We start from the raw sequence: 19,745 nt of genomic DNA, 5'->3' as shown, positions 1-19,745 counted from the left end.
CTGATTAATAAAACTAATTTAATATGTTTTATTTATTATTCAAAATTTTTTTATGAAGATTTCCACAGTAAAAGCATGTTATCCTATTTCTTATTGCGATTTCTTTTTTTTTTTTTTTCACTGTTTATGTCTATGGCTGCATGATGGCCCTGAATATTCTGTAGTTTTATTAAGCGCGTTTTAATTATTAATTAAGCGTTGTGATTGACGAAAGCTTCAATATGTATTCTTTTGTTGTTGAATGTGTGGCAGAGCACCATCATTGATAAAGTTGAATATCGATCCATTATCGAATTCCTGATTTTGCAAAAACTATTCATGAAGAGATGTCTATGATGTATGGGGGATATCTGTCCAACGTATGACGCTGTAAAACATTGGTGGAGTCAGTTCAAGTGCGGCCGGAAAAGCGTCCGTGATGAGGAAAGAAGTGAGCGGCCATCCACATTCTATACTGCTGAATTCATGGAGAAAATTGAACAACGGATCCTCAATAACCGTCGGATAACAATGAAACAGATATGCTTGGATAAGCTGTGGATCAGTGGAGAGAATAATTCACAATGATTGAATATGAATACGGTCTTAGCACGTTGGATTCTTCTCTTGCTCACACGTCTTCAGAAAGAAAAAGAAAGCAGGCCTCCTCTGCTGAATCGATCGCCATGTGTGACAGCAATCCTGACCTGTTTTTTCCCCGATTGTTGACTATGGATGACTCGTGGATTAACACTTTAACCCAGTAACAAAACGGGTTAACAAAAACAATGGAAATTCCGTCATCACAAATTCCCAAAAAAGGGGGGTTCAAACCATCTGCATGGAAGGTGTTGCTCTCAGTTTTCTGGGATGAAATGGGAATTATTCTCACAGATTACTTGGAGAAGGATAGAACCATCAATGTACACTACTACAGCAACTTACTAAAGCAATTACATGCGGTAAGCCGACCGGGCTAGCCGGGTGGGTAAAGTGCCTGCCTGGCAACCTAAAGGTCGCGGGTTCGAATCCCGCCTCGTGCTTGCATCAAAGTACTGCAAAAACCTTGGGAGGTGCATTATGGCCACAGAAGCTGATGCGCCAACAACTACCAAAAAAAAAAAAAAAAATGGTAATTAAGGAAAAGTGACGTGGAATGCTCAGCAAAGGCGTGCTATTGCTTCACGACAAAGTACCAGCCAATACTGTGTCGCAATCACTGAACTTGCCCAGAAGTTAGGACTTCTTATTTTGCTTCACCTGCTTTATTTGTCTAATTTGGCACCTTCTGACTTTTCCACTTTCTGCAGCTGAAATCATTTTTGGGTGGAAACCATTTTTTTTTATTTTTACGATTTATTTACTCCAAGATGTTTGGAAATGTCTTAAATAGGGGTTTACTGCATATACATTTCCAAATCTAGACGAGAAATTGCAAGATCATATTCAGAAATATAATTTTACTGCATAAACTATTGATCATTAGTGCAAAATAGGTTTATTTCTTATGACTTACCGACGTTTTCATGTTTGGTAACTGTTTTGACAATGTTGGTTATGAAAATAAACGGAATGGTTCAGAACAGCTGATCCATCTTGTCCCATTCACCATGAAATAAATAAATAAATAAATAAATTTTCTGTTTATACTCCGGGACGACCAAACGGTCAGAGGAGTTCGCATGATAGATTGAATACAAGAAACAGCACCGTATTCAGTAGTCACGGGCTTGAACCCCGGTCACTCAAGGCACGTGTACTTAGGCACCCGCGCGCCTGACCATTAGGCTACTGCGGAAAGAAGGAAGCCTAGAAAAAAATTGCATATATTGAAACTTTTCAAGACGAATATTTGCAGTTTTTTAATATTCAAATGGATGGCATTTTGCTGTTAACACTTTTTAATCTCATGGACGAAAAGTTATTTGATATCTAAACCCGTGCGGCATCAACGTTTCGGAACCTCTTGCACTACAAAATTATGTACACGGGACACATTACCCTGTCGATTCTGCGTATTATTTCAGTTCATGGTGTGACTAACAAAAAGAGCACGAATTTTACTGCTTCATTATTCTGCCTGTGTCTGTTTATTTATTTTTCTCAATCCATTCTGAAAGGTAAAGAATCATTATTTTCTGACTTTTTCACACACCGTAACTTAGTTACGAACATAAGAGTTTGTAATCTTGTTTCACGCTAAATGAGTGGTGTCGGATGAGTGCTCAACACCAAGACTGAAGGCACTATACGCAGAATATAATGAGGTCATGAACCTCCTAAAGATGCCCTGTCATCATGAGAAAGAAAAACTTCTCAGAGTAGGTGAGACGGTAAATGAACAGAAAGTCAGCGTCCTTACTTCTGCGTGCCGTGTAGGCCGTGTTGACGAGAAGCAAAGCAATTGCTTTGGACCCCCAGTACGTCGTACTCCAAAAAAACGAGAGGGCTTTACGTTTTAAGACGTCCTATGCTATTTGAACAGGAAGTAGGCAAATAAAAAGAGACTTCATTAACATATCTTATATACTGTGAAGGTTATCCGAAGTTCCTTAGAAAGCAGTGTAAGAGCTTCCCAAATGCGCGTGTTATTTGTGTACTGTAACCAAAAATAGTTCTGTTATACTTTAGGCTTATATGCTTTAACTATTTTTACGTGATCAACTTATGAGAATAACGCACTATCGTTAAATTGAATATTCCTAGACAGAATCGAGTCATCTATAAATCAAATTCATCAAATACAGTGCGATAAATTTCGTGAAGGTTCGAACATTGTTCCAATTGCTAACGTGATTCCTTTCGGGGTCTCCTAAATACTTTGAGTAAATATTTTGAGTTGGTTATTTTAAATAAGTTTGAAAAAGGAAGGGGACTACATCCGGAACTGGTGAGCACATTTTCTACACAGCATGTAGCTCGCTGTTCAGAACAAAATGTGAGGTTTATTGGGGCGTGATTAGTGTCAGTTTGTTAGTGTTATTAGTATATCAAAAAGATGACTTCGTACAAATCAAACACGAAGCTGTCCTTGTCCTGCCGAACTGTGTCAAGTGATGCGCTGCAGATTGTAATTGGACGCATACCTATAGAAGTGGTTCTTCTTTTTAGAGGCATGTGTTATTACTGCTGCGACGAATCCCCTACGAAAGAATGAGCATCGAGATAGACCAGTGGTTTTCAACCTTTTTTTAATAACGGCACCCCTAAGTAATTTATTTTATTTTTCGGCACCTCTACTCAATATATATATATAATATTAAAAATATAAATGTTATATGATATTTTTTACAATAATATAATTATAAAAATTACATTTCATAATACATATTATATATATACAGTATATAATTTTATTCTTTATATAGAGGTACTAAGTAAACATCAATTATAGATGACTACAAAATTAAAAAGATACTGTACACCTTTTTATAATGAAATAAACATATAAATTAAAAAATAATAATAAGTTTAAGTAACTTAAACCCAAATTACGTGGCACCCCTGGAATATTGTTGCGGCACCCCGGTTGAAAACCACTGAGATAGACTGAGGCGGGTTATAAGCAGGAGAAAAACCGTATCTGAACCTTATTGGCATCTATTTGGCAGCAGGACCGATGGAATGATAGTACAAAAGGAAATATCACTAAAACATTCTTTCCTAGCGTGAATAATTCTTTCCTAGCGTGAATGCCACATTTGTTCAGTCCAACTCTACAGACAACGTTATTTCTCACAAGCCATGAATCATTCTATGCTAAGTTACATGAATTACAAATAAGTGAGCGTACGCATTGCATTTGTGGACTTAGTGAATATTGGGAACATGTCTTATATGTCTGTGAAGATATATAAGGATTATGAAGACCTCAGGAAAGACTTTGTTGAGCAGGCCTCACTTGCAATCTTTGGAGTCTGTATGCGAGGAACAGCTTATTATTACTAAAGAGAATTTTGCGGCTTTCTAGGTATTTGCAATCCAGGATTTTTGAAGAAGGCGCTTGTTGTTGGAGCTAGAGCAGCATTAGTATGGGGAAAGGGTCTGGGCAACAATATATAACAGCCGTGTGGATCAGCTGTCTGACAGCAAGTCTTTGTCATTGAGGTTTACTCAGTGTGGCCTTTCTTGAGTTTGTTTTCTTGTAGTGAACTCAAACTATTATAGGGCTACCCGTAATTTTTTGCCTATATATATATTATGTCTGTAAATTTTTGTCCTCTGGTCGATTTGCCTGTTTTTTTAGACGAAAATACCCCAGAAAAAGTTTCTGGCGAAAAGAAAACCTTGCTATCTATGCCTGAGACCGACTAACTGAGCCACGGTGTGGAAAACACCCATTAAAGTTCCTTGCGTCATCGACGGGATTCGAATCCGGGCCTTTTCCGCCCGGTGTGGGGAGGACGGTGACGATACCACTGTACTATCGTGCAGACTTTTGTAGTGGACTGTAGTTCCTTCTCTGACTGCACCAAGCTGACAACATGGAGCGTTGGATGGTACCTATGAATTAATCTTGTACTCATATACACCCGCATCTCCTTGTGGAGCTGTGTAGTGTTCGTCCTAATGGTCTATCATGTTTCAGTGTTCTCTGCATCTTCTTGTGATGCCCTGGAAGCTGGTTTTCTTGCCTACACCTCAATTACGTCTCATTGTAGTGCAATGATAACTGAACCCGCTACAATACATCTATTGTACTTTATTGGCTTTCATTGCGTTGCACAGAACTCTTTCTTCCATGCCTCTTTCGATGCATTAGGACATGTCTCTCGAGTGCAGTAATTAATTGTTCTACGCTCACAGATAGATATGATAAGTATCATAGCTAAATTGATGTTGGATTGATTCTATTGGCTGGTTAGCAACCTTCAAAATATGGAAATGATTTGAGACAGGCTGTGAGGTAACCATTTCGAATAATGGTGGGCGCTTGCCCTGTTGAAACCACGGTTTGTGAGATGAATGACATGCCTTTGTGTGGATGTTTGTGGGCCGAGCTGACGAAAACATTTGCTCTTTGGAAACAGGCATAGGCGTTCCAATTTTTAGTCTGATGATGAAAAGTTCTGGCTCCTGATTACACACTTATGGGCTGTCTTGACGAATGAGTGGCTCTCGTTCTTCTTTGGTTAGTGTACAACATGAGTAACATTTCATTCGAACAAACAAGTGAATGGACGCTGTCTTGTGGCAATTTAGATAGAAGATCGGAAGTTGTCTGCGCCTGGGACTGTCGTACAGTGGTATGCGACCTATATGAACTGATAAACCAACTATGAAATTGATCTCGATGTTGAGGTAGGGAGCAGAACTTAGCAAAACGCTTGTGATGGCGACGGTTGAATAGTGAATCGTTGCTTTGCTTCTTGAAGATGTTGGTTGGATTGGTTTGCTGCTGAGCTGCATATTCCTTAGCAGTTAATGAAAGGATGCTATATCCCCTGTCCATTGCATTACTGCATAGACTTGTATATGGATTGCGTTCATTTCCTGAGCAGTGATATTCTTGATTACGGCTTCAGAACTGCTATGTGATGAGTACATCAGTTCCATATTTTGTTGTGGTTACAAACTTCTTGACTTATCTTCACTTGCTTTTATGTAGTGAATGCAAAGTCGACTTTCTGTGGTGAGGTGAAACAGTTAAATATTTCCTCACGAGAAAGACATCCTCTACAGAAGACCAGCAGACTCATGATCGACTTTAGTGCGAAATTTGCTGTTTCATTGACATATGAACCGTACGGAGGCAGACGATCCCTGGCCTTCCCCATGTGCTAGGAATGATAACCAACTAGTGGGAGTATATGTGTTATGATAGAAATTACCTATACAGAATTTGAATAGATGATGGAGTTGCCAGGAAAATTGGTTGGGACCGCTTTCTTTAATAAATTAAAAGAAAAAAGATCAACAAAAAATATCTACGGAAAGTATTTTATTAATTGGCAGCGAACAAGAAGCGAATTAAATACCTTATTTCCTTGGACTTTTCCCCTGTTGGTTGTTAACTATGCTTTTGTATTTACTTCTTTTATTTTTTTATCTGAAAACCGATTTTGTGAAACTGATTTCCTTGAGAGCTACGTCCATTAGTTATAATGGACGTTATTTCCTCAACAATCTTTTCCTTTTCTTTTTGAATCTCTTCTTTATATCATTGGTGGGGAAAAACAACTTCACGCATGTGTAGAACAGCCTGCAATAATCGAACTAATGGCCTATAATGCATTTATTTACACAATTTTTGAAGATGGCATTGCCCACTGTTGCAGGCACTGGTTTGGCCAATCTTTCTGGTCCCTTCGTGTCAACCTAAACATTTTAATTTTCCATTACAAATGGTACTAATAGTAGCACTACAGGAAATTTTACTCTCGGAGAAGAACATATTTTACATACTTCGTGTGCAAAAATACTAGTGGAGCCCGCACGCATAAAACAGCGGTTATTACAGTAACATAAGTAACTGTACGTCTGAGGTTGTATAATGTTGGACATTTCTTGGATTCATAAATTTAAAGGAAATCTTTAAATCGGTACGTGAAGCATTCATTTAGTTTGAGATGGATTTTTTAACACCGATTTTTATAAATTTCATGCTATTTACAGGATAAAAGAGAAATTTTATTTGACGTCATTGAAATGGTGTTAAGTATATTTATTATTTTGACTGAGGGGAGTTTATTTTTATTTCTAATTGGGTATTGATGTCCCACAGAACTTGAAATAAGAGTTTATCACTGAACTAAAGTACAGTTGGTACATAATATCAGAGACTGTACAAAATAAAAAGACATCAGGATATATCTCATATTGCGAATCTCTTCACAATATGAGATATAGCCTCAATATTGTGAAGAGATTCGCAATATGAGATATATTCTAATATATCACAATATTCATGCACTTCGAATAAGTACACTTCCCTAGAAGCAGAATTATATTGCTATTTATTCTCAGTTGAGTGTCAACTCAACAGAGTTTGACAGACGCCTGACAGACAACAGAGTTTGGTAAACTTTATTTTGTGACTACAATCTCTGATGCTATACATTAGTCATATTTCCGTAACCTGAACCTTCATGCTCATATGCTAATACAGAATCATCAATGTAATAAAATTACATTTATTGCTGTATTAAATTCTGTGTAATTTAGTAAATATCTGAAGTTTTAGCTTTCCTTTTAAAATAATATAAGCGCAACTATTATTACTGAGTAATAGCTAATTAGCATATTCGCAGCAATTCACAGAGATATGGAATTATTAATTTTGGAATTATTTAAAAACGTGGAAAAGAATTCTACGAAAACTCACGAATGAATTTCAAAGCCGTGTTTTCAGTTAGATTTAAATTACAAATTGAATTATTAATTTGTTTTGTTTTGATAATTCAGTGCAAATATATGTACAGACAGCCTCGGATTCTGTTTCTTTGCAGAGTCAGTCCCGTTATCGGATGTGGACATCGAGTGCAACAGCGATAGTATCATGGTGACAGTGTCTACTGGATTCGACTTTAACGGAATGATTTATCCCAAAGGCCTGTCCAAAAACTCAACGTGTCTCTCAGAATATGAGCATGGTGGTTCCAAAGTATCCTACATTCTTCCTTTGCTGGCCTGCAACACAATGAGTACGGACGTGGTAAGTAACAGTATTCAATATTCTAATAAAGTCTCGCTTTTGTTTTCCATATCATATACACTAAACAAAAATTGAGTACATTTAAAGTACTCAATTTTCGTAAACTGGCTAACACGAAGGTATTTCATAACATTGCAGGAAAGTTTGTCATTCATACTAACTTTTAGGAATTTAATAAATACATTACAAATGTATCAACAAGAAAGAAAGAACTACAATTTTTAGCAAATTTCACAACAGGCCTGATGTGTGAAACCCGTCAAGTTTATTGAGATGGCCGAAATATTATGCAAAAGGTTAGTGATGTTCAGGTTGAAATACGTAACGTAAAACGTTTGAGTTCTTTATGTGATCACTTCTCAGTAGATCGCATAAAGAGCTCAAACGAAACTTCTACTGAAATTTCAGTAGAAAATTCGGATGAATTGAGGAAACAGCATGTTTTGCTTCATAGATGAATCTTCAAACGTATATAAATTTTACATGTGTGCCAATAGATGCCGCCACTTCCCGAGAAATAATCCTAATAGCAGTTATTTTGTCATCACTAGCTGGAAGAGTAGATTTTTTTTCGCGAATATCACAATATTAGAAAACTACATTTAAAGTCTGGTAATCTATCACTGAAGCTTTATTAACTACACTCTGTGGGCAGCTTATTAAACATCTTTAAATGAACATTTAGCTACATGTAAGCTACATGAACGTATGTGCCTACATACGTTCCCCACACCCTACTCAGTTAGGATTGTGAATGGTACTTACTCTCATACCAACACAAAAAATGCCTTAAATTCCTCCTGTGTAATATAACATTTAAATGAAACATTGCACAGATTCCTTTCTTTAAAAACTTGAAATGAAACAGCATTACCTGTATAATGTTTAGAATATATTTATTCCTAATAGAAGTACTGTATGTTTCATGCTGGACTGATTTAGTTCAGCACGAAATTTAGATTTAGATTCAAGAAACAGGGATTTTATCCCGAAAATTGACTACAGAATAGTCATTTGACATACATGTTACACTAGCCGACCGGGCTAGCCGAGTGGGTAAAAGTACCTGCCCGGCAACCCAAAGGTCGCGGGTTCGATTCCCGCCTCGGGCTTGGATCAAAGTACTGCAAAAACCTTGGGAGGTGCAATATGGCCACAGAAGCCGATGCGCCAATAACTACCAAATCAAAAAAAAAAAAAAAAAAAAAAAAACATGTTACACTGAAACCACTGAAGCTATTAAGGTTATGACCTTAATGGCTTCTACGCAACTCCTAAGCTGTCCAACCCTCTGCGTATAAGCTGACATCTCTGACAGTGGAACATGGAACGATAATAAGGCAGGGCAGGTACCGTTTTAACAGTGGCCATGGTTAAATGTTCGCTCACGAGAATATGAAGTTTATAGACAACAGTAAGACTTATGGCAGAAAAAACGGAAAAGATGTGATGGAAACGAGTGGTCGGTCCTTTAGTGCCGGCATTTGTGGGCCGGCCCAGCAAACAAGCCAATTTTACGGAGGCACCGATGGGCATTCTAGTTATTAAGACTAGGTAATACAAATTGTAAACGAATCATCAAACTGCTCAGCCGAATCCCGTCTCTCAAAGCCTCAGGCAGATTACAAAACCAGAATGGGGAAGAAACAATTCGAAACCAATTGGCCATCATGCTTAGGAGAAAGTCAGACTTTTCGCCAATGTTGAGAAGCATTGGAATTCTTCCACTCTCTTGAGTGGATAATAGAGCCAACTTTTAAGAAAATTAATGGCCAGGTGCCTTCCCTCGTGGGTTATCGTCAATTTCCGGTGATGGCTAATTCCAGAAAGTTAAAGTACTATGGCATCGGGGCGATTTCTTTTTGGTCAACCTGATTAGCCTGCAGGAACATTGCTGCCATCTCATGGAGTCCACGTCGAATCCATCACCTCTGTAAGCCACATACAATACTAATATGGTGTTTCTGATAAACTGCCCACTAAGTGTAATAAAACTACATTGATAGAGCATGTTATCTTTTTATACTTACAGAATGACTGCAACACACATCAGTGGATGTCAATTTTGAGCAGCTCAACCCTTTTCCCCACAGCCCCCCACTCGTGTAGAGAAAGATATCGCGCTTATTTATTAAGCGCAATAACTTTGAAATGATTTTCGAATAAGAAGTAAATCACAGTGCATTCCATTCATCAATGCTTATACGGATAATTCTGGGCTATTCTTGAACGTAACGATATTGAAGCCTATGTTTTAACGTGGATTATTGCTGTTATGGAAGAACAAGCTAGTGTTTGGCTATGTGCTCTGTGCCTTGTGTCCCGGAGGGTAAAGATGTCTGTAAGGTTCTTCATCGGTCAGAATTGTTTACTGTACTATTTTAATGACGATTTCACGGAAGTTTTAGAGGAAATATTACGGACAAAACAGCATAGCGTAATGTTAATCAATGGCGGCTTACTCCATATGATACGTTTCCTTGTTATTTTGAACATGCGAAAAGAATTGTCATAACTGTGAAAACAACAGAACATCACCCCCACGAGCTGTGGAGACTACCCATCAGCCTTTTGTTAGAACGCGAAGGAAATTACGTCGTAATTACGGAAACATTTTCTGTCTCTGTGTCAGAGATGGCTTCAGAATTCGGAATCTGATAAGACGAAACCGAAATTTCTGTGAGTTCACAGACGTTTAAATTCATTCAATCCACGAATAGATTAAAGTATTTAACTGATTTTAAGATTTCATTAAATGGCAGAAGTGAAACTGATTCAATAACGCCGAACTTTCTCGCTGTTAATTATGAAGTAGAACTTACTTCTGTATCTGTGGATACACAACGTAGCTGAAATGGTGTCAGAATCTCCATGCACGAACAGACAGACCGAGTGGCCTGACCCGAATTGCATTGTCTACGTTTTCTATAACACAGTTTGTTGTTGCCGATAAAAGTAGACTGCCTTCCTAAGAAGAAGAACATATGCACTCACCCAAAAAATAAATAGTTCGAGTTAGTGAATTTTAAAATAAAAATCCCGTTCTGCAAACATCGTGAAGGATGCTTCGTAACCCAATTCAGTAGCACGTTAACTGGATTCTTTAAATTATCAATCAAAATATCAAATTAACTAAATTATATAAATTATTAATTTAGGGCTTATATTATTATAATTTTTTTTAATAATTTAAAGTATGGATTAAACTTAAAATATTTAAAATTGAGTATTTAACTTAACGCAAATTCCCTTTTCAGGTTTACTGAGTTAAAATTGTCATCACTGAGAAAGATTTTTGTGATTGTCAAATTTTATTTGAATATTTCATATTTTTATTTATTTATTTTTTTTTTATGAAAAACTCCAAACACGAAAGGTATCAAAACCTATAGTACTTAGTACCGTGCATGGGTTGAAGGAGAAGTATGGGGGAGGGGGATACCGGAAACCTTGCTCTAGAGACTAAACATGGGTTTCACCACTTCAAGCCTCCAATAAGCAAAGTGGTGGTGTTTCACCGGTTGATGAAAGTCATCTACCACCTAAGTTAACACTTGACTTCGTGCGATAAATTTTGTTTTACAGAGTCAAATTAACATTAAAGATCAAAGCCTATTTAAAACATGGGTCATGAAACAAGCACATTTGCTACGGAAATGGACACAAAACCATACCTGTGTTACATATAGATGATTTTCATCACAAAAAGCAGACAGACTGATCTACAGCTATGCACGGTTTGCATACAAAATATAACCATACCTCGTGATCTTAATTCTCCTGTGCAAAAAGAAAATAAGCAGGCATTTGAATTTGGCTTCCTAACCTTCTTAAGGGTATGCAGATGATGAATTGAAACTTTGATTTGGTTTTGACTTTTGAAACAAATAACTAATTTCGAAACATAATTCTCAGAACGCGCAAAAGAGGTAGGATTCGAGCAATTTCTTTACTCAGCATTACAGTAAGAAAACAGACAGATACCTACCAAGTACTGGATAGTGACTGATCTTTTCTTAATAGCTGATGCTAGTTGAGCAATTTTAGTAACAATGCAAATTCGTGAGAAAACAACTACCAAATTGTAAACTATTTGAAATTGAATGTCACGTATCTCAATATCCAAAAATTCTTCTTGTTTTACAGGCTCTCTACGTAGCAAATTAGTTTTATTTTTTTTTTTAAGTTTGGGGTGTTATCCCGTCAAGTGAGGAGAAAGTGACCTGCGTGACTATCCCCTCACTTGTTAGGTAAACGATATGACCTTGAAACAAGTGGAAATGTAAATTATATCTTAATTCGAATCCGTGTTTGTAAAGAGATGTTTATCTGCACGTGAGTGTTCAGTGGCATATAACGACGCTATTGTTTCACTCATTTCCTCGTGCATTTGTCAAAATAGCTGTAAGTGTTCTTAATCTTATTGCTAGCTTGAAAAACGCGACAGACAACTGAAACGTCACGAACAGTAAATCCCTCATCACCAAAACCATCCAACTGTTTTCCTGCTAGAGTTCCCCCTCTCTTCCTTCACTATTCATTTACTGGTTAAGGGAAAGGGAAATGTGTCCTCGAACAAATATTTCCTGGTTTAGAGTAGCAACAAACCTGAATTTCTAGCAAGGCATTAGTACTTAAGTCTACATCAATAACTTACAACGGGAATGCGATAGTGGAAAATTCTCATAATCAAATTCTGCGAAATCTAATCCTTGATTTTGCGATTTCTGTATGTAAGATTTTTGTATAATTCATTTGAAATTCACTAGGGTATTTAGTCTGCGGAGTTTTTCATATTTATGTGTTTAATTGATTGATAGAAAACAAAAATGGCTGATTATTAACATTTAGAAATTGTGATGGTGATGAACCTTATTTTGCTCAAGAATGTTGCAAAATGGGTATTGATAAGAGTGTTACAAGAGATCTGAATTGTAGGGAAAGAAATATTAAAACACGATATAAGAAGTCTTACAAAGGCAAGTTACAGTATCCGTCCCTCCAGTACCCTTTTAGTGTTTGTGGAGTAATAACATGCTACCAAAAATATTTCGTATTATTTAATCAGTAATGAACCTTCATTTTATCACTGGAAGGCTTGAATATAAATAATAAATACATTTTCTGTTTATACTCCGGGACGACCAAACGGTCAGAGGAGTTCACAAGAGAGACAGAATACAAGAAACAGCACCGTATTCAGTAGTCAAGGGCTTGAACCCCGGTCACTCAAGGCACATGTACTTATGCACCCGCGCGCCTGACCACTAGGCTACGGTGGCCTCGATATAAAGATATAGATCTTGCTGATGGCTCCTGGATTTACTGAAGGCATTTCAAGTCGAACTGAGTAAGGTAGGTTTCAGACGGAGGCAAAAGTATTCCCGAAGTTTCAGATATTCAGATCTTCAGATATTCGTGGAGGTAGTTTTAGTTATTTGGTGTGCACGTATGCTAACCACTTTCAGTGGTTAGCATACTTGCAGATAATATTTAGAGCTTACCACTCATCGCTGGATAGCAGGACCCACGGAGTTTTCAGTTGCGCCTCAGCAATCACTTCAGCGAATGTCTTGTATTTCACTTTCTAGACAGTAAATGTTTTCAAAGTGCAAAAAAGGAATGAGCTGACCCAATGAGCTGACGCTCGTGATAGAAATTTCGCCCAAGAACCACAAAGGTCTTCCCGATATCCTGTCGCATTGGTTACCCCATTATGATGACTATTATTCCTTTCCCTAAATCATAATTATATTCCTGTCCTGAAATTATAAGGAAGATCCTTCAGTCTAGACAAAAATATGTTAGCAACCTTAATGTTTGCGAATACAGTCAGGGCAGATGAGCCTGATTGCAAATCTAACTTCAATTGTCCGCGCAGCCCTCTAAAAAAGAAAAAAAAAAAAAAGCGAAGCGATATATAAATTCAACAGAGTAGACTAGCTGCGTATCCTTTTCACTATTCTCCCATACCGAACAAAGAAATCCGCATCGATTAAGATAAAGGTCTAAGTCTAGAATGTTAGCCTTGTGCCCCGAATTACCCAGACATGCCTTACGGGATCAATCATACAATGCTCGCCTATAAATTTGTAAACATCAAACCATTTTGCTTGTTGTATGTAAGCATTCAAAGGTGAATATGATGTCATGGTGTTCTGGTGCGATCATAAATCAACCATTTTTCTTTATCTCCTTCTATTTCTTTCCATGAAACCTCTACAGGGGGACGGAGTCGAGTACTTTAACACAGTTGTTGTGCAGCCTCACCACAAACTGGTCACGAAACAAGGACGAGGTTTCCACGTCCGTTGCCGCTACCAGACGAAGAAAAAAAACATCTCTTCAGGATTTAATGTCAGGTAAGATGACGTTCTCTTAGATGTTAACTAGAATGAGTGACACATAACGTCATACAGCGACGTAACACGACACGTCTGAAAAGGCTCGAAACTGGGTCGAATAACCTGTACGCTATGATTCCCGTGAAATTAATTAAACGCTGGGAATGCGTTTAAGGCGAATGCAATATTACGTAAATATGACGAAGCGTTCACACGTTGAACTCCTCCAGAAATTAAGGAAGCCTACTTGCAACTGCATGCTTTTAAGCCAAGGTTTCGGATTATCAAATAAAAAATATTTTACAGCAGGTGGCCATGAAGGACAAGAAAAGTAGGCTTAGTTCTTCTGAAACGTGTTTGGCACTAGAATTAATAAATTATTATAGAATTAATAAATTATAGTGCCATGAATTCAGAATTTAGTAAAATCTAATATTTACAATATATATTAGAATATAGATATATATATTGGAAATATTACAATATGTATATACACTATTAGAACACCTTAATTTTGTTTTTATATGTGTAATCTTGCTCAAAAAGTCATTTTTGCATTATTAAATATCTTAAAAATTGTGACGCAGTTAATGCCGTTTGAGATTTATAGTTATTCATACAGATCTGCAGGGTAACTTCAATTTCCCTTTCATCAGCCTTTTATTGTATCAAAAATGGTGTCGTGCCGCATTATAGCCTAACTCGATTTTGCGCCAGTAAAACAGAAATCAAATCATAGCATATAAAATTAAGAATTTTTTTTTTCTCAAGTTCAAAATTTATAAGTTTTAATGTTCTAAAGTCTGCAGGTGTTCAGTCTGCCTACAGGTAGGTTACATTTCATCGGAGGCGTTTATCACACAGCGTACAGGTTCGTTCAGACATAACGCCTACGTCGTCTTTTAAATCAACTTTGAACACTTGAAACAGGATTTTTGTTTTTATTTAAGCCTATATTCGTATATACGATTTTGCTGTCAGAACTTGTATTCGTTTGAAGAATTAGCAGGACATAAAAATTCGATTTTCACCAGTATAAAATGTGTGATTTCAGATCGCAATGAAGCTGAATTAGATTACTAATTCGACCCCACCTCTTCCTTGTTTCTTTTCTTTCTCTTTTTTTTTTTTTTTTTTTTTTTGTAGGACGAGTGGGCGCGGCCTCTTTTGTCATAGCTGAACTACAGAGAGCAAAAAAAAAAAAAAAAAAACCCACTGGTTTCAGTGGTAATTCAGGAATGTGGGAACAAAGAAGGTGTGATATCGCTTTCAACATAGCCGAAGTGGTTTGCATAAGCTCTACACATGACAGTCAGAGCCGGCCCGACGGGGGCGCGAACGGTGCGAGCGCACAAGGCCCCGCGTTTCTGAAAGCCCCGCGCCGCTGACTGATTTTGCAAAATAAAAATGGTTTCTTTTTTTTTGTTTTAATACTGTCGCAAAATCTAGCGACATCGCCATAAAATGGCCATATTTTTAATATACATAAGAAATAAAATGTCAATAATCATGTTATTAACATTATCTAAAAGCCCGCCAAAAATTCTCCAAAGAACACGGAAAAATATATTTTCTTTCAAATATCTCTCCTTACAAGTCGCTCAGACGTACGATTATATGTTGCCAGCGTTTGCATAGTTATCGTACTCTAAAGGCTATACATACCACCGACTAGGTTTTCTCGGCCCTTTTTCGCTTTCTACCTTCGAGAGATCGAGTGAATTCGAAATTATTCAAAAAGTCGACTTAAATTTTCTTCTGAGAAAATTTTAAGTTAATAATACTGGTTTGACCAAAGCACTTATCCTGCAAAAGAATTCCAAAGCACGGTATATGCCCTGCTGAAGTCATAATTTGAATTTAGTTCTTGGAGACATTTCAAAATTATCTTCTCTCGCAAATTCATTTTTTGGGACTTTACAAAGCATATATAATATTTTTGCAAGTTCTGTGATACGCTGGGATATATTAAAAGAGCGTGCCAAACATCTTACTCCAAACCACTGTCAGCAACGAGGTGGGAATGTCGCCTCGAATGTGTGAGATACCACAATTTTCTCTAGCTTTCAAATACCTTTATGAACATACCAGTGACACGAAAACGAAATCCAATCAATCGAAAATAAACTTACTTCATTTGAATTTTTATTAAGTTTGGTCATTTGGTATGACATACCGAATGAAGTAAATATTGTGAGCAAGATATTTCAAAATTCAAATATAGATATCGGTACTGCAAATTCACATTTAAAAGGCCTTTTAAAGTTTTTTGAACAGTATCGTGAATCGGGATTCAAATCTTCTTTAATAACTGCAAAGGAAATAGCTGAAGAATTACGAGTGACATCTGAATTTAAGAATCAAAGAACTGGACGAAAAACAAAGCAATTTTGTTATGAAGGAACCGATCAGCCTATTTCATCGGGCGAAGAATATTTCAGAATTCAATATTTTCTAGTCATAATCGATAGTGCGATTATTTCTTTTAAGAAAAGATTCGAAATTTATCACGAACACGAGACATCATATGGTTTTTTATATAATTCGGATAATATTCAAAAACTGACTGAAAACGATCTCCTTAAATGTTGCGAAGACTTAAATGCTACCTTGCAAGACGATATTGATTGCATTGATTTATTTAATGAAATCAAAATTTGTCATCGTGTTTTGCCTTCCAGGATCACAATATTACAAATATTACAATATTTACTAAAAAATTATATTTATTTGAATTGTATCCAAATTTTGTTACTGTTCTGAAAATTATATTAACCTTATCAATTACCGTCGCATCTGCAGAAAGATCCTTCTCAAGATTGAAAATAATAAAAAATTACTCGAGATCTAGCATTAGTCAAGAACGATTTACCTCCTTAGCCATTTTATCTATCGAATCCGAAATAGCCAAAAAACTAAATTATGATGATATTATCAACGAATTTGCTATAAAACATGTAAGAAAATGAAACAAAAATCACATATTGTGACCTTACTCGATTAAGTCGCATACCAAATTGTATTTTGTAAGTATATGAAGCAATTATTTTTCTTATTTGATTTATTAAAGATTTTTTTGTGATTGAAATGTTAAGTTTATCATTAAAATAATTTAATTAATTATCATTTTCATGTATCCTTACTAAACCAATTTGTGCAATGTAATAAATATCAAAATGCAATAAATTATTTTGTTGTACGAATTTATATCAAGGCCCCGCAAGTCAATTAAAATGCAATAAATTATTTTGTTGTACGAATTTATATCAAGGCCCCGCAAGTCAACTTTGCACCGGGCCCCGCTTTTGTTCGGGCCGGCCCTGATGACAGTAGCTCTAATACTATGCATGATTTTACCCAAGCATTATAAAATATCTTTAGGTACGCCAAACCATAAAATTCAGAGTGATTTCATGCGCTCTTACGTAGGTTAACTTTTTTTTCCCAATATCCTCACATCAAATAGGTATAGAAATTCACAGTCAAGGCGAGGAACTCATGAGGTGGGTTAATTTCAACTATAAGTGTGGTAAATTAATCTTTAAGATATAACAATATGTATATACACTATTAGAACATCTTCTCAAAAATCCGATTTCTCAAAAATAAATCTTTAAAATTCATTTTTGAGAAATCGGATTCATTTTAATTTAGCTTTAAAAAAGAGAATTTGTTTTTGTTTTGCACGATTCGCCGACTCGAGTATACTCTAATATTAATTAATATAATGCCATTTTAATATTAATTAAGATAGTCCAAACGACTTTCTAAACCTCCAGTGTTTAAAAGAAGAACCAGGTTAAGTAACAAATCCGTCTATCAGAATCAATGCTTCTGCTGCACGTGCTTCACAGATATATTTTCATGGGTATAGCTCTTTTGAAATAGTATGTGTAATTTTACATCTTGTTTCCAAACCAGTTCCAATTAGCCAACATTGGCGGTTGAGCAAAAAATTTCCTTTCCTTTCCATCATGTTTATGTTCTCTGAAACAAACTTCATTATTTGAAAAAAAAGTTTGCTTAGAATGGACTAAGCAAACTTTCTTGTTACTCGTGCGTGGTTTTTGAAACTTACAACCCACAGAAATACAAGCTCCGTTTAAATTAGAGTTAGCTGTCAAAAATAGGTACAATAATGCTGTGCACTTAGGGCCAGCCCACAAGTATAACTTGGAAGATAAAGCTAGCAAACCCAACTAAAGATGCGTGGTGAAACTGATGGCTGCTTAGAGAATATCAGTTACTCACTTTTTAAACAAGAATGAAAATTTCCAGCAACTTTAAAAAAAAATATGGTTTGCGGTGGAAGGCGGATATCCAGTTATTGTGGGAAAATGATCGTAACGGCATTGAAAAAATTCTTGAAAAAGGTTTAGTGCACGCGCAATTTGTTTTTATTAATTCCTTTCACGAATCCTGCCACAAATAAAGGAAATTGTTTCCCTGTACAATACTTGGCTTACTAGACAAGTTATCTGATTATTTGTTAATTCCTCATACATCATGGCCAATAAGGAATGAATGTTTACGCGCGCGTCATTCTTACAACAGCAACAGAAAAAATCAGTTCAATTGTGACCTCAAAAGTAAAAGGAATTTCTTGTCTCCCCTAAGATGAAAATCTTGACCTACATATCTATCTTGCTGAACTACTTTGCGATTGCTGTTTTAGAAAGGAATGCGTGCTTTTAAAGAAATTCATTAAAACAATCTAGGTTGTAACAATTGCCCACGTCCACCCATTCCGCGTACTAATTTGCAATTAGCAACAACTGCAATTAACTCTGTTCATAAATCATGGAGCATAACCGCAACCGAACATTAATGTTGCGATATTGCTCGGCTGAAATGCAATTGTTAACGATGTATAAAGTTTTACTATTTTGAGAGAAATCATTTGGATAAACATTCTATTGGTTTAGTTTTCTTTCTTTCTCATAAAAAAGGGAAATAAAGCGCTATGTAACATCAACACCTGGCTTCACATGACAACAGCACAAATTCTACACGCAGCGCTAGACAGAGAACAATATCAAAACGAAGTCGCAAACGCCATTCGGCAGCATTAAAGAAGAAGAAAGCGCTATGTAAAAAAAAAAAAAAAAAACAGAAAAAATAGTTTTGCAGTAAGAGAGCTCGTTCATAATTTCCATGGATGTTTGTGATTGTAAACTAACCATTATCTATGCAGTAATGTTCAAATAATTAAGCCATCCTGGAGCCCATTTTTTAATTTTTCAGCTCTAATAAGAGAATATGACATTTGCTTGTTGTTGGCCGACAGCTGCTATGCTAGGGGAAGATATATTTGCTACCAGCAAGATTTATTTTAATTAAATAACTTTTCATAAGTTCTTCAGTCGGTTTAGTTTACGATGATGTCAGTCGTTGGAGTTTCACAATATTAAGCGAATTAAGGATATAACAATAATTGCGTTGCTTGCACGGAACTTAAACAGGTTTGAAATGTAATTAGTGGATATCCTCATAATCAGACTATCAAATATAGCAAACTGCGGCTTGCTATTTTTGATAGTCTATTTTTGATTTTTGATATGAGGAATAAGGCTTGAAGGAATAAGTCTGATTAAAGTCACGTTACTTTCTAAATATACGCGTGGCTATTGACATATGCACAAATACAATAACTGCGATAATTATGTGCCTAGTGGGTTTGGTAAAATCAGTTGTAATAAAAATACCTCCGTGGAATTACCATTATTTGGCAATAATCGTGCATCTGGGTTCCGATCCTATTGACAAAG

The 19,745-nt window shown here is 36.3% G+C and overlaps 2 protein-coding genes across 2 annotated transcripts in view; one reads left to right on the top strand and one right to left on the bottom strand.

The window, feature by feature from the left end:
• Positions 1-11,377, bottom strand: part of LOC150076595 (glutamate-gated chloride channel alpha-like) — a 288,441-nt gene extending 277,064 nt beyond the window's left edge. Inside the window, exon 1 of the mRNA XM_090387386.1 lies at positions 11,308-11,377. The gene's annotated coding sequence lies outside the window, so the exon portion shown is untranslated. The remainder of the gene's footprint in view (positions 1-11,307) is intronic.
• Positions 1-19,745, top strand: part of LOC150076593 (cuticlin-1-like) — a 100,145-nt gene that overhangs the window by 55,212 nt on the left and 25,188 nt on the right. The window contains exons 3-4 of the mRNA XM_090387524.1: positions 7,428-7,633; positions 13,859-13,995. Of these exons, the coding sequence (XP_090243650.1) occupies positions 7,428-7,633; positions 13,859-13,995 (343 nt within the window). The remainder of the gene's footprint in view (positions 1-7,427; positions 7,634-13,858; positions 13,996-19,745) is intronic.

Source organism: Mastigoproctus giganteus, chromosome 13 (genome assembly GCF_048544385.1).
Source record: "Mastigoproctus giganteus isolate SK-2022 chromosome 13, ASM4854438v1, whole genome shotgun sequence".
Taxonomy (NCBI): Eukaryota; Metazoa; Arthropoda; class Arachnida; order Uropygi; family Thelyphonidae; genus Mastigoproctus; species Mastigoproctus giganteus.
The sequence above is the reverse complement of the archived record's forward strand: the minus strand, read 5'-3'. Positions and strand labels throughout refer to the sequence as shown.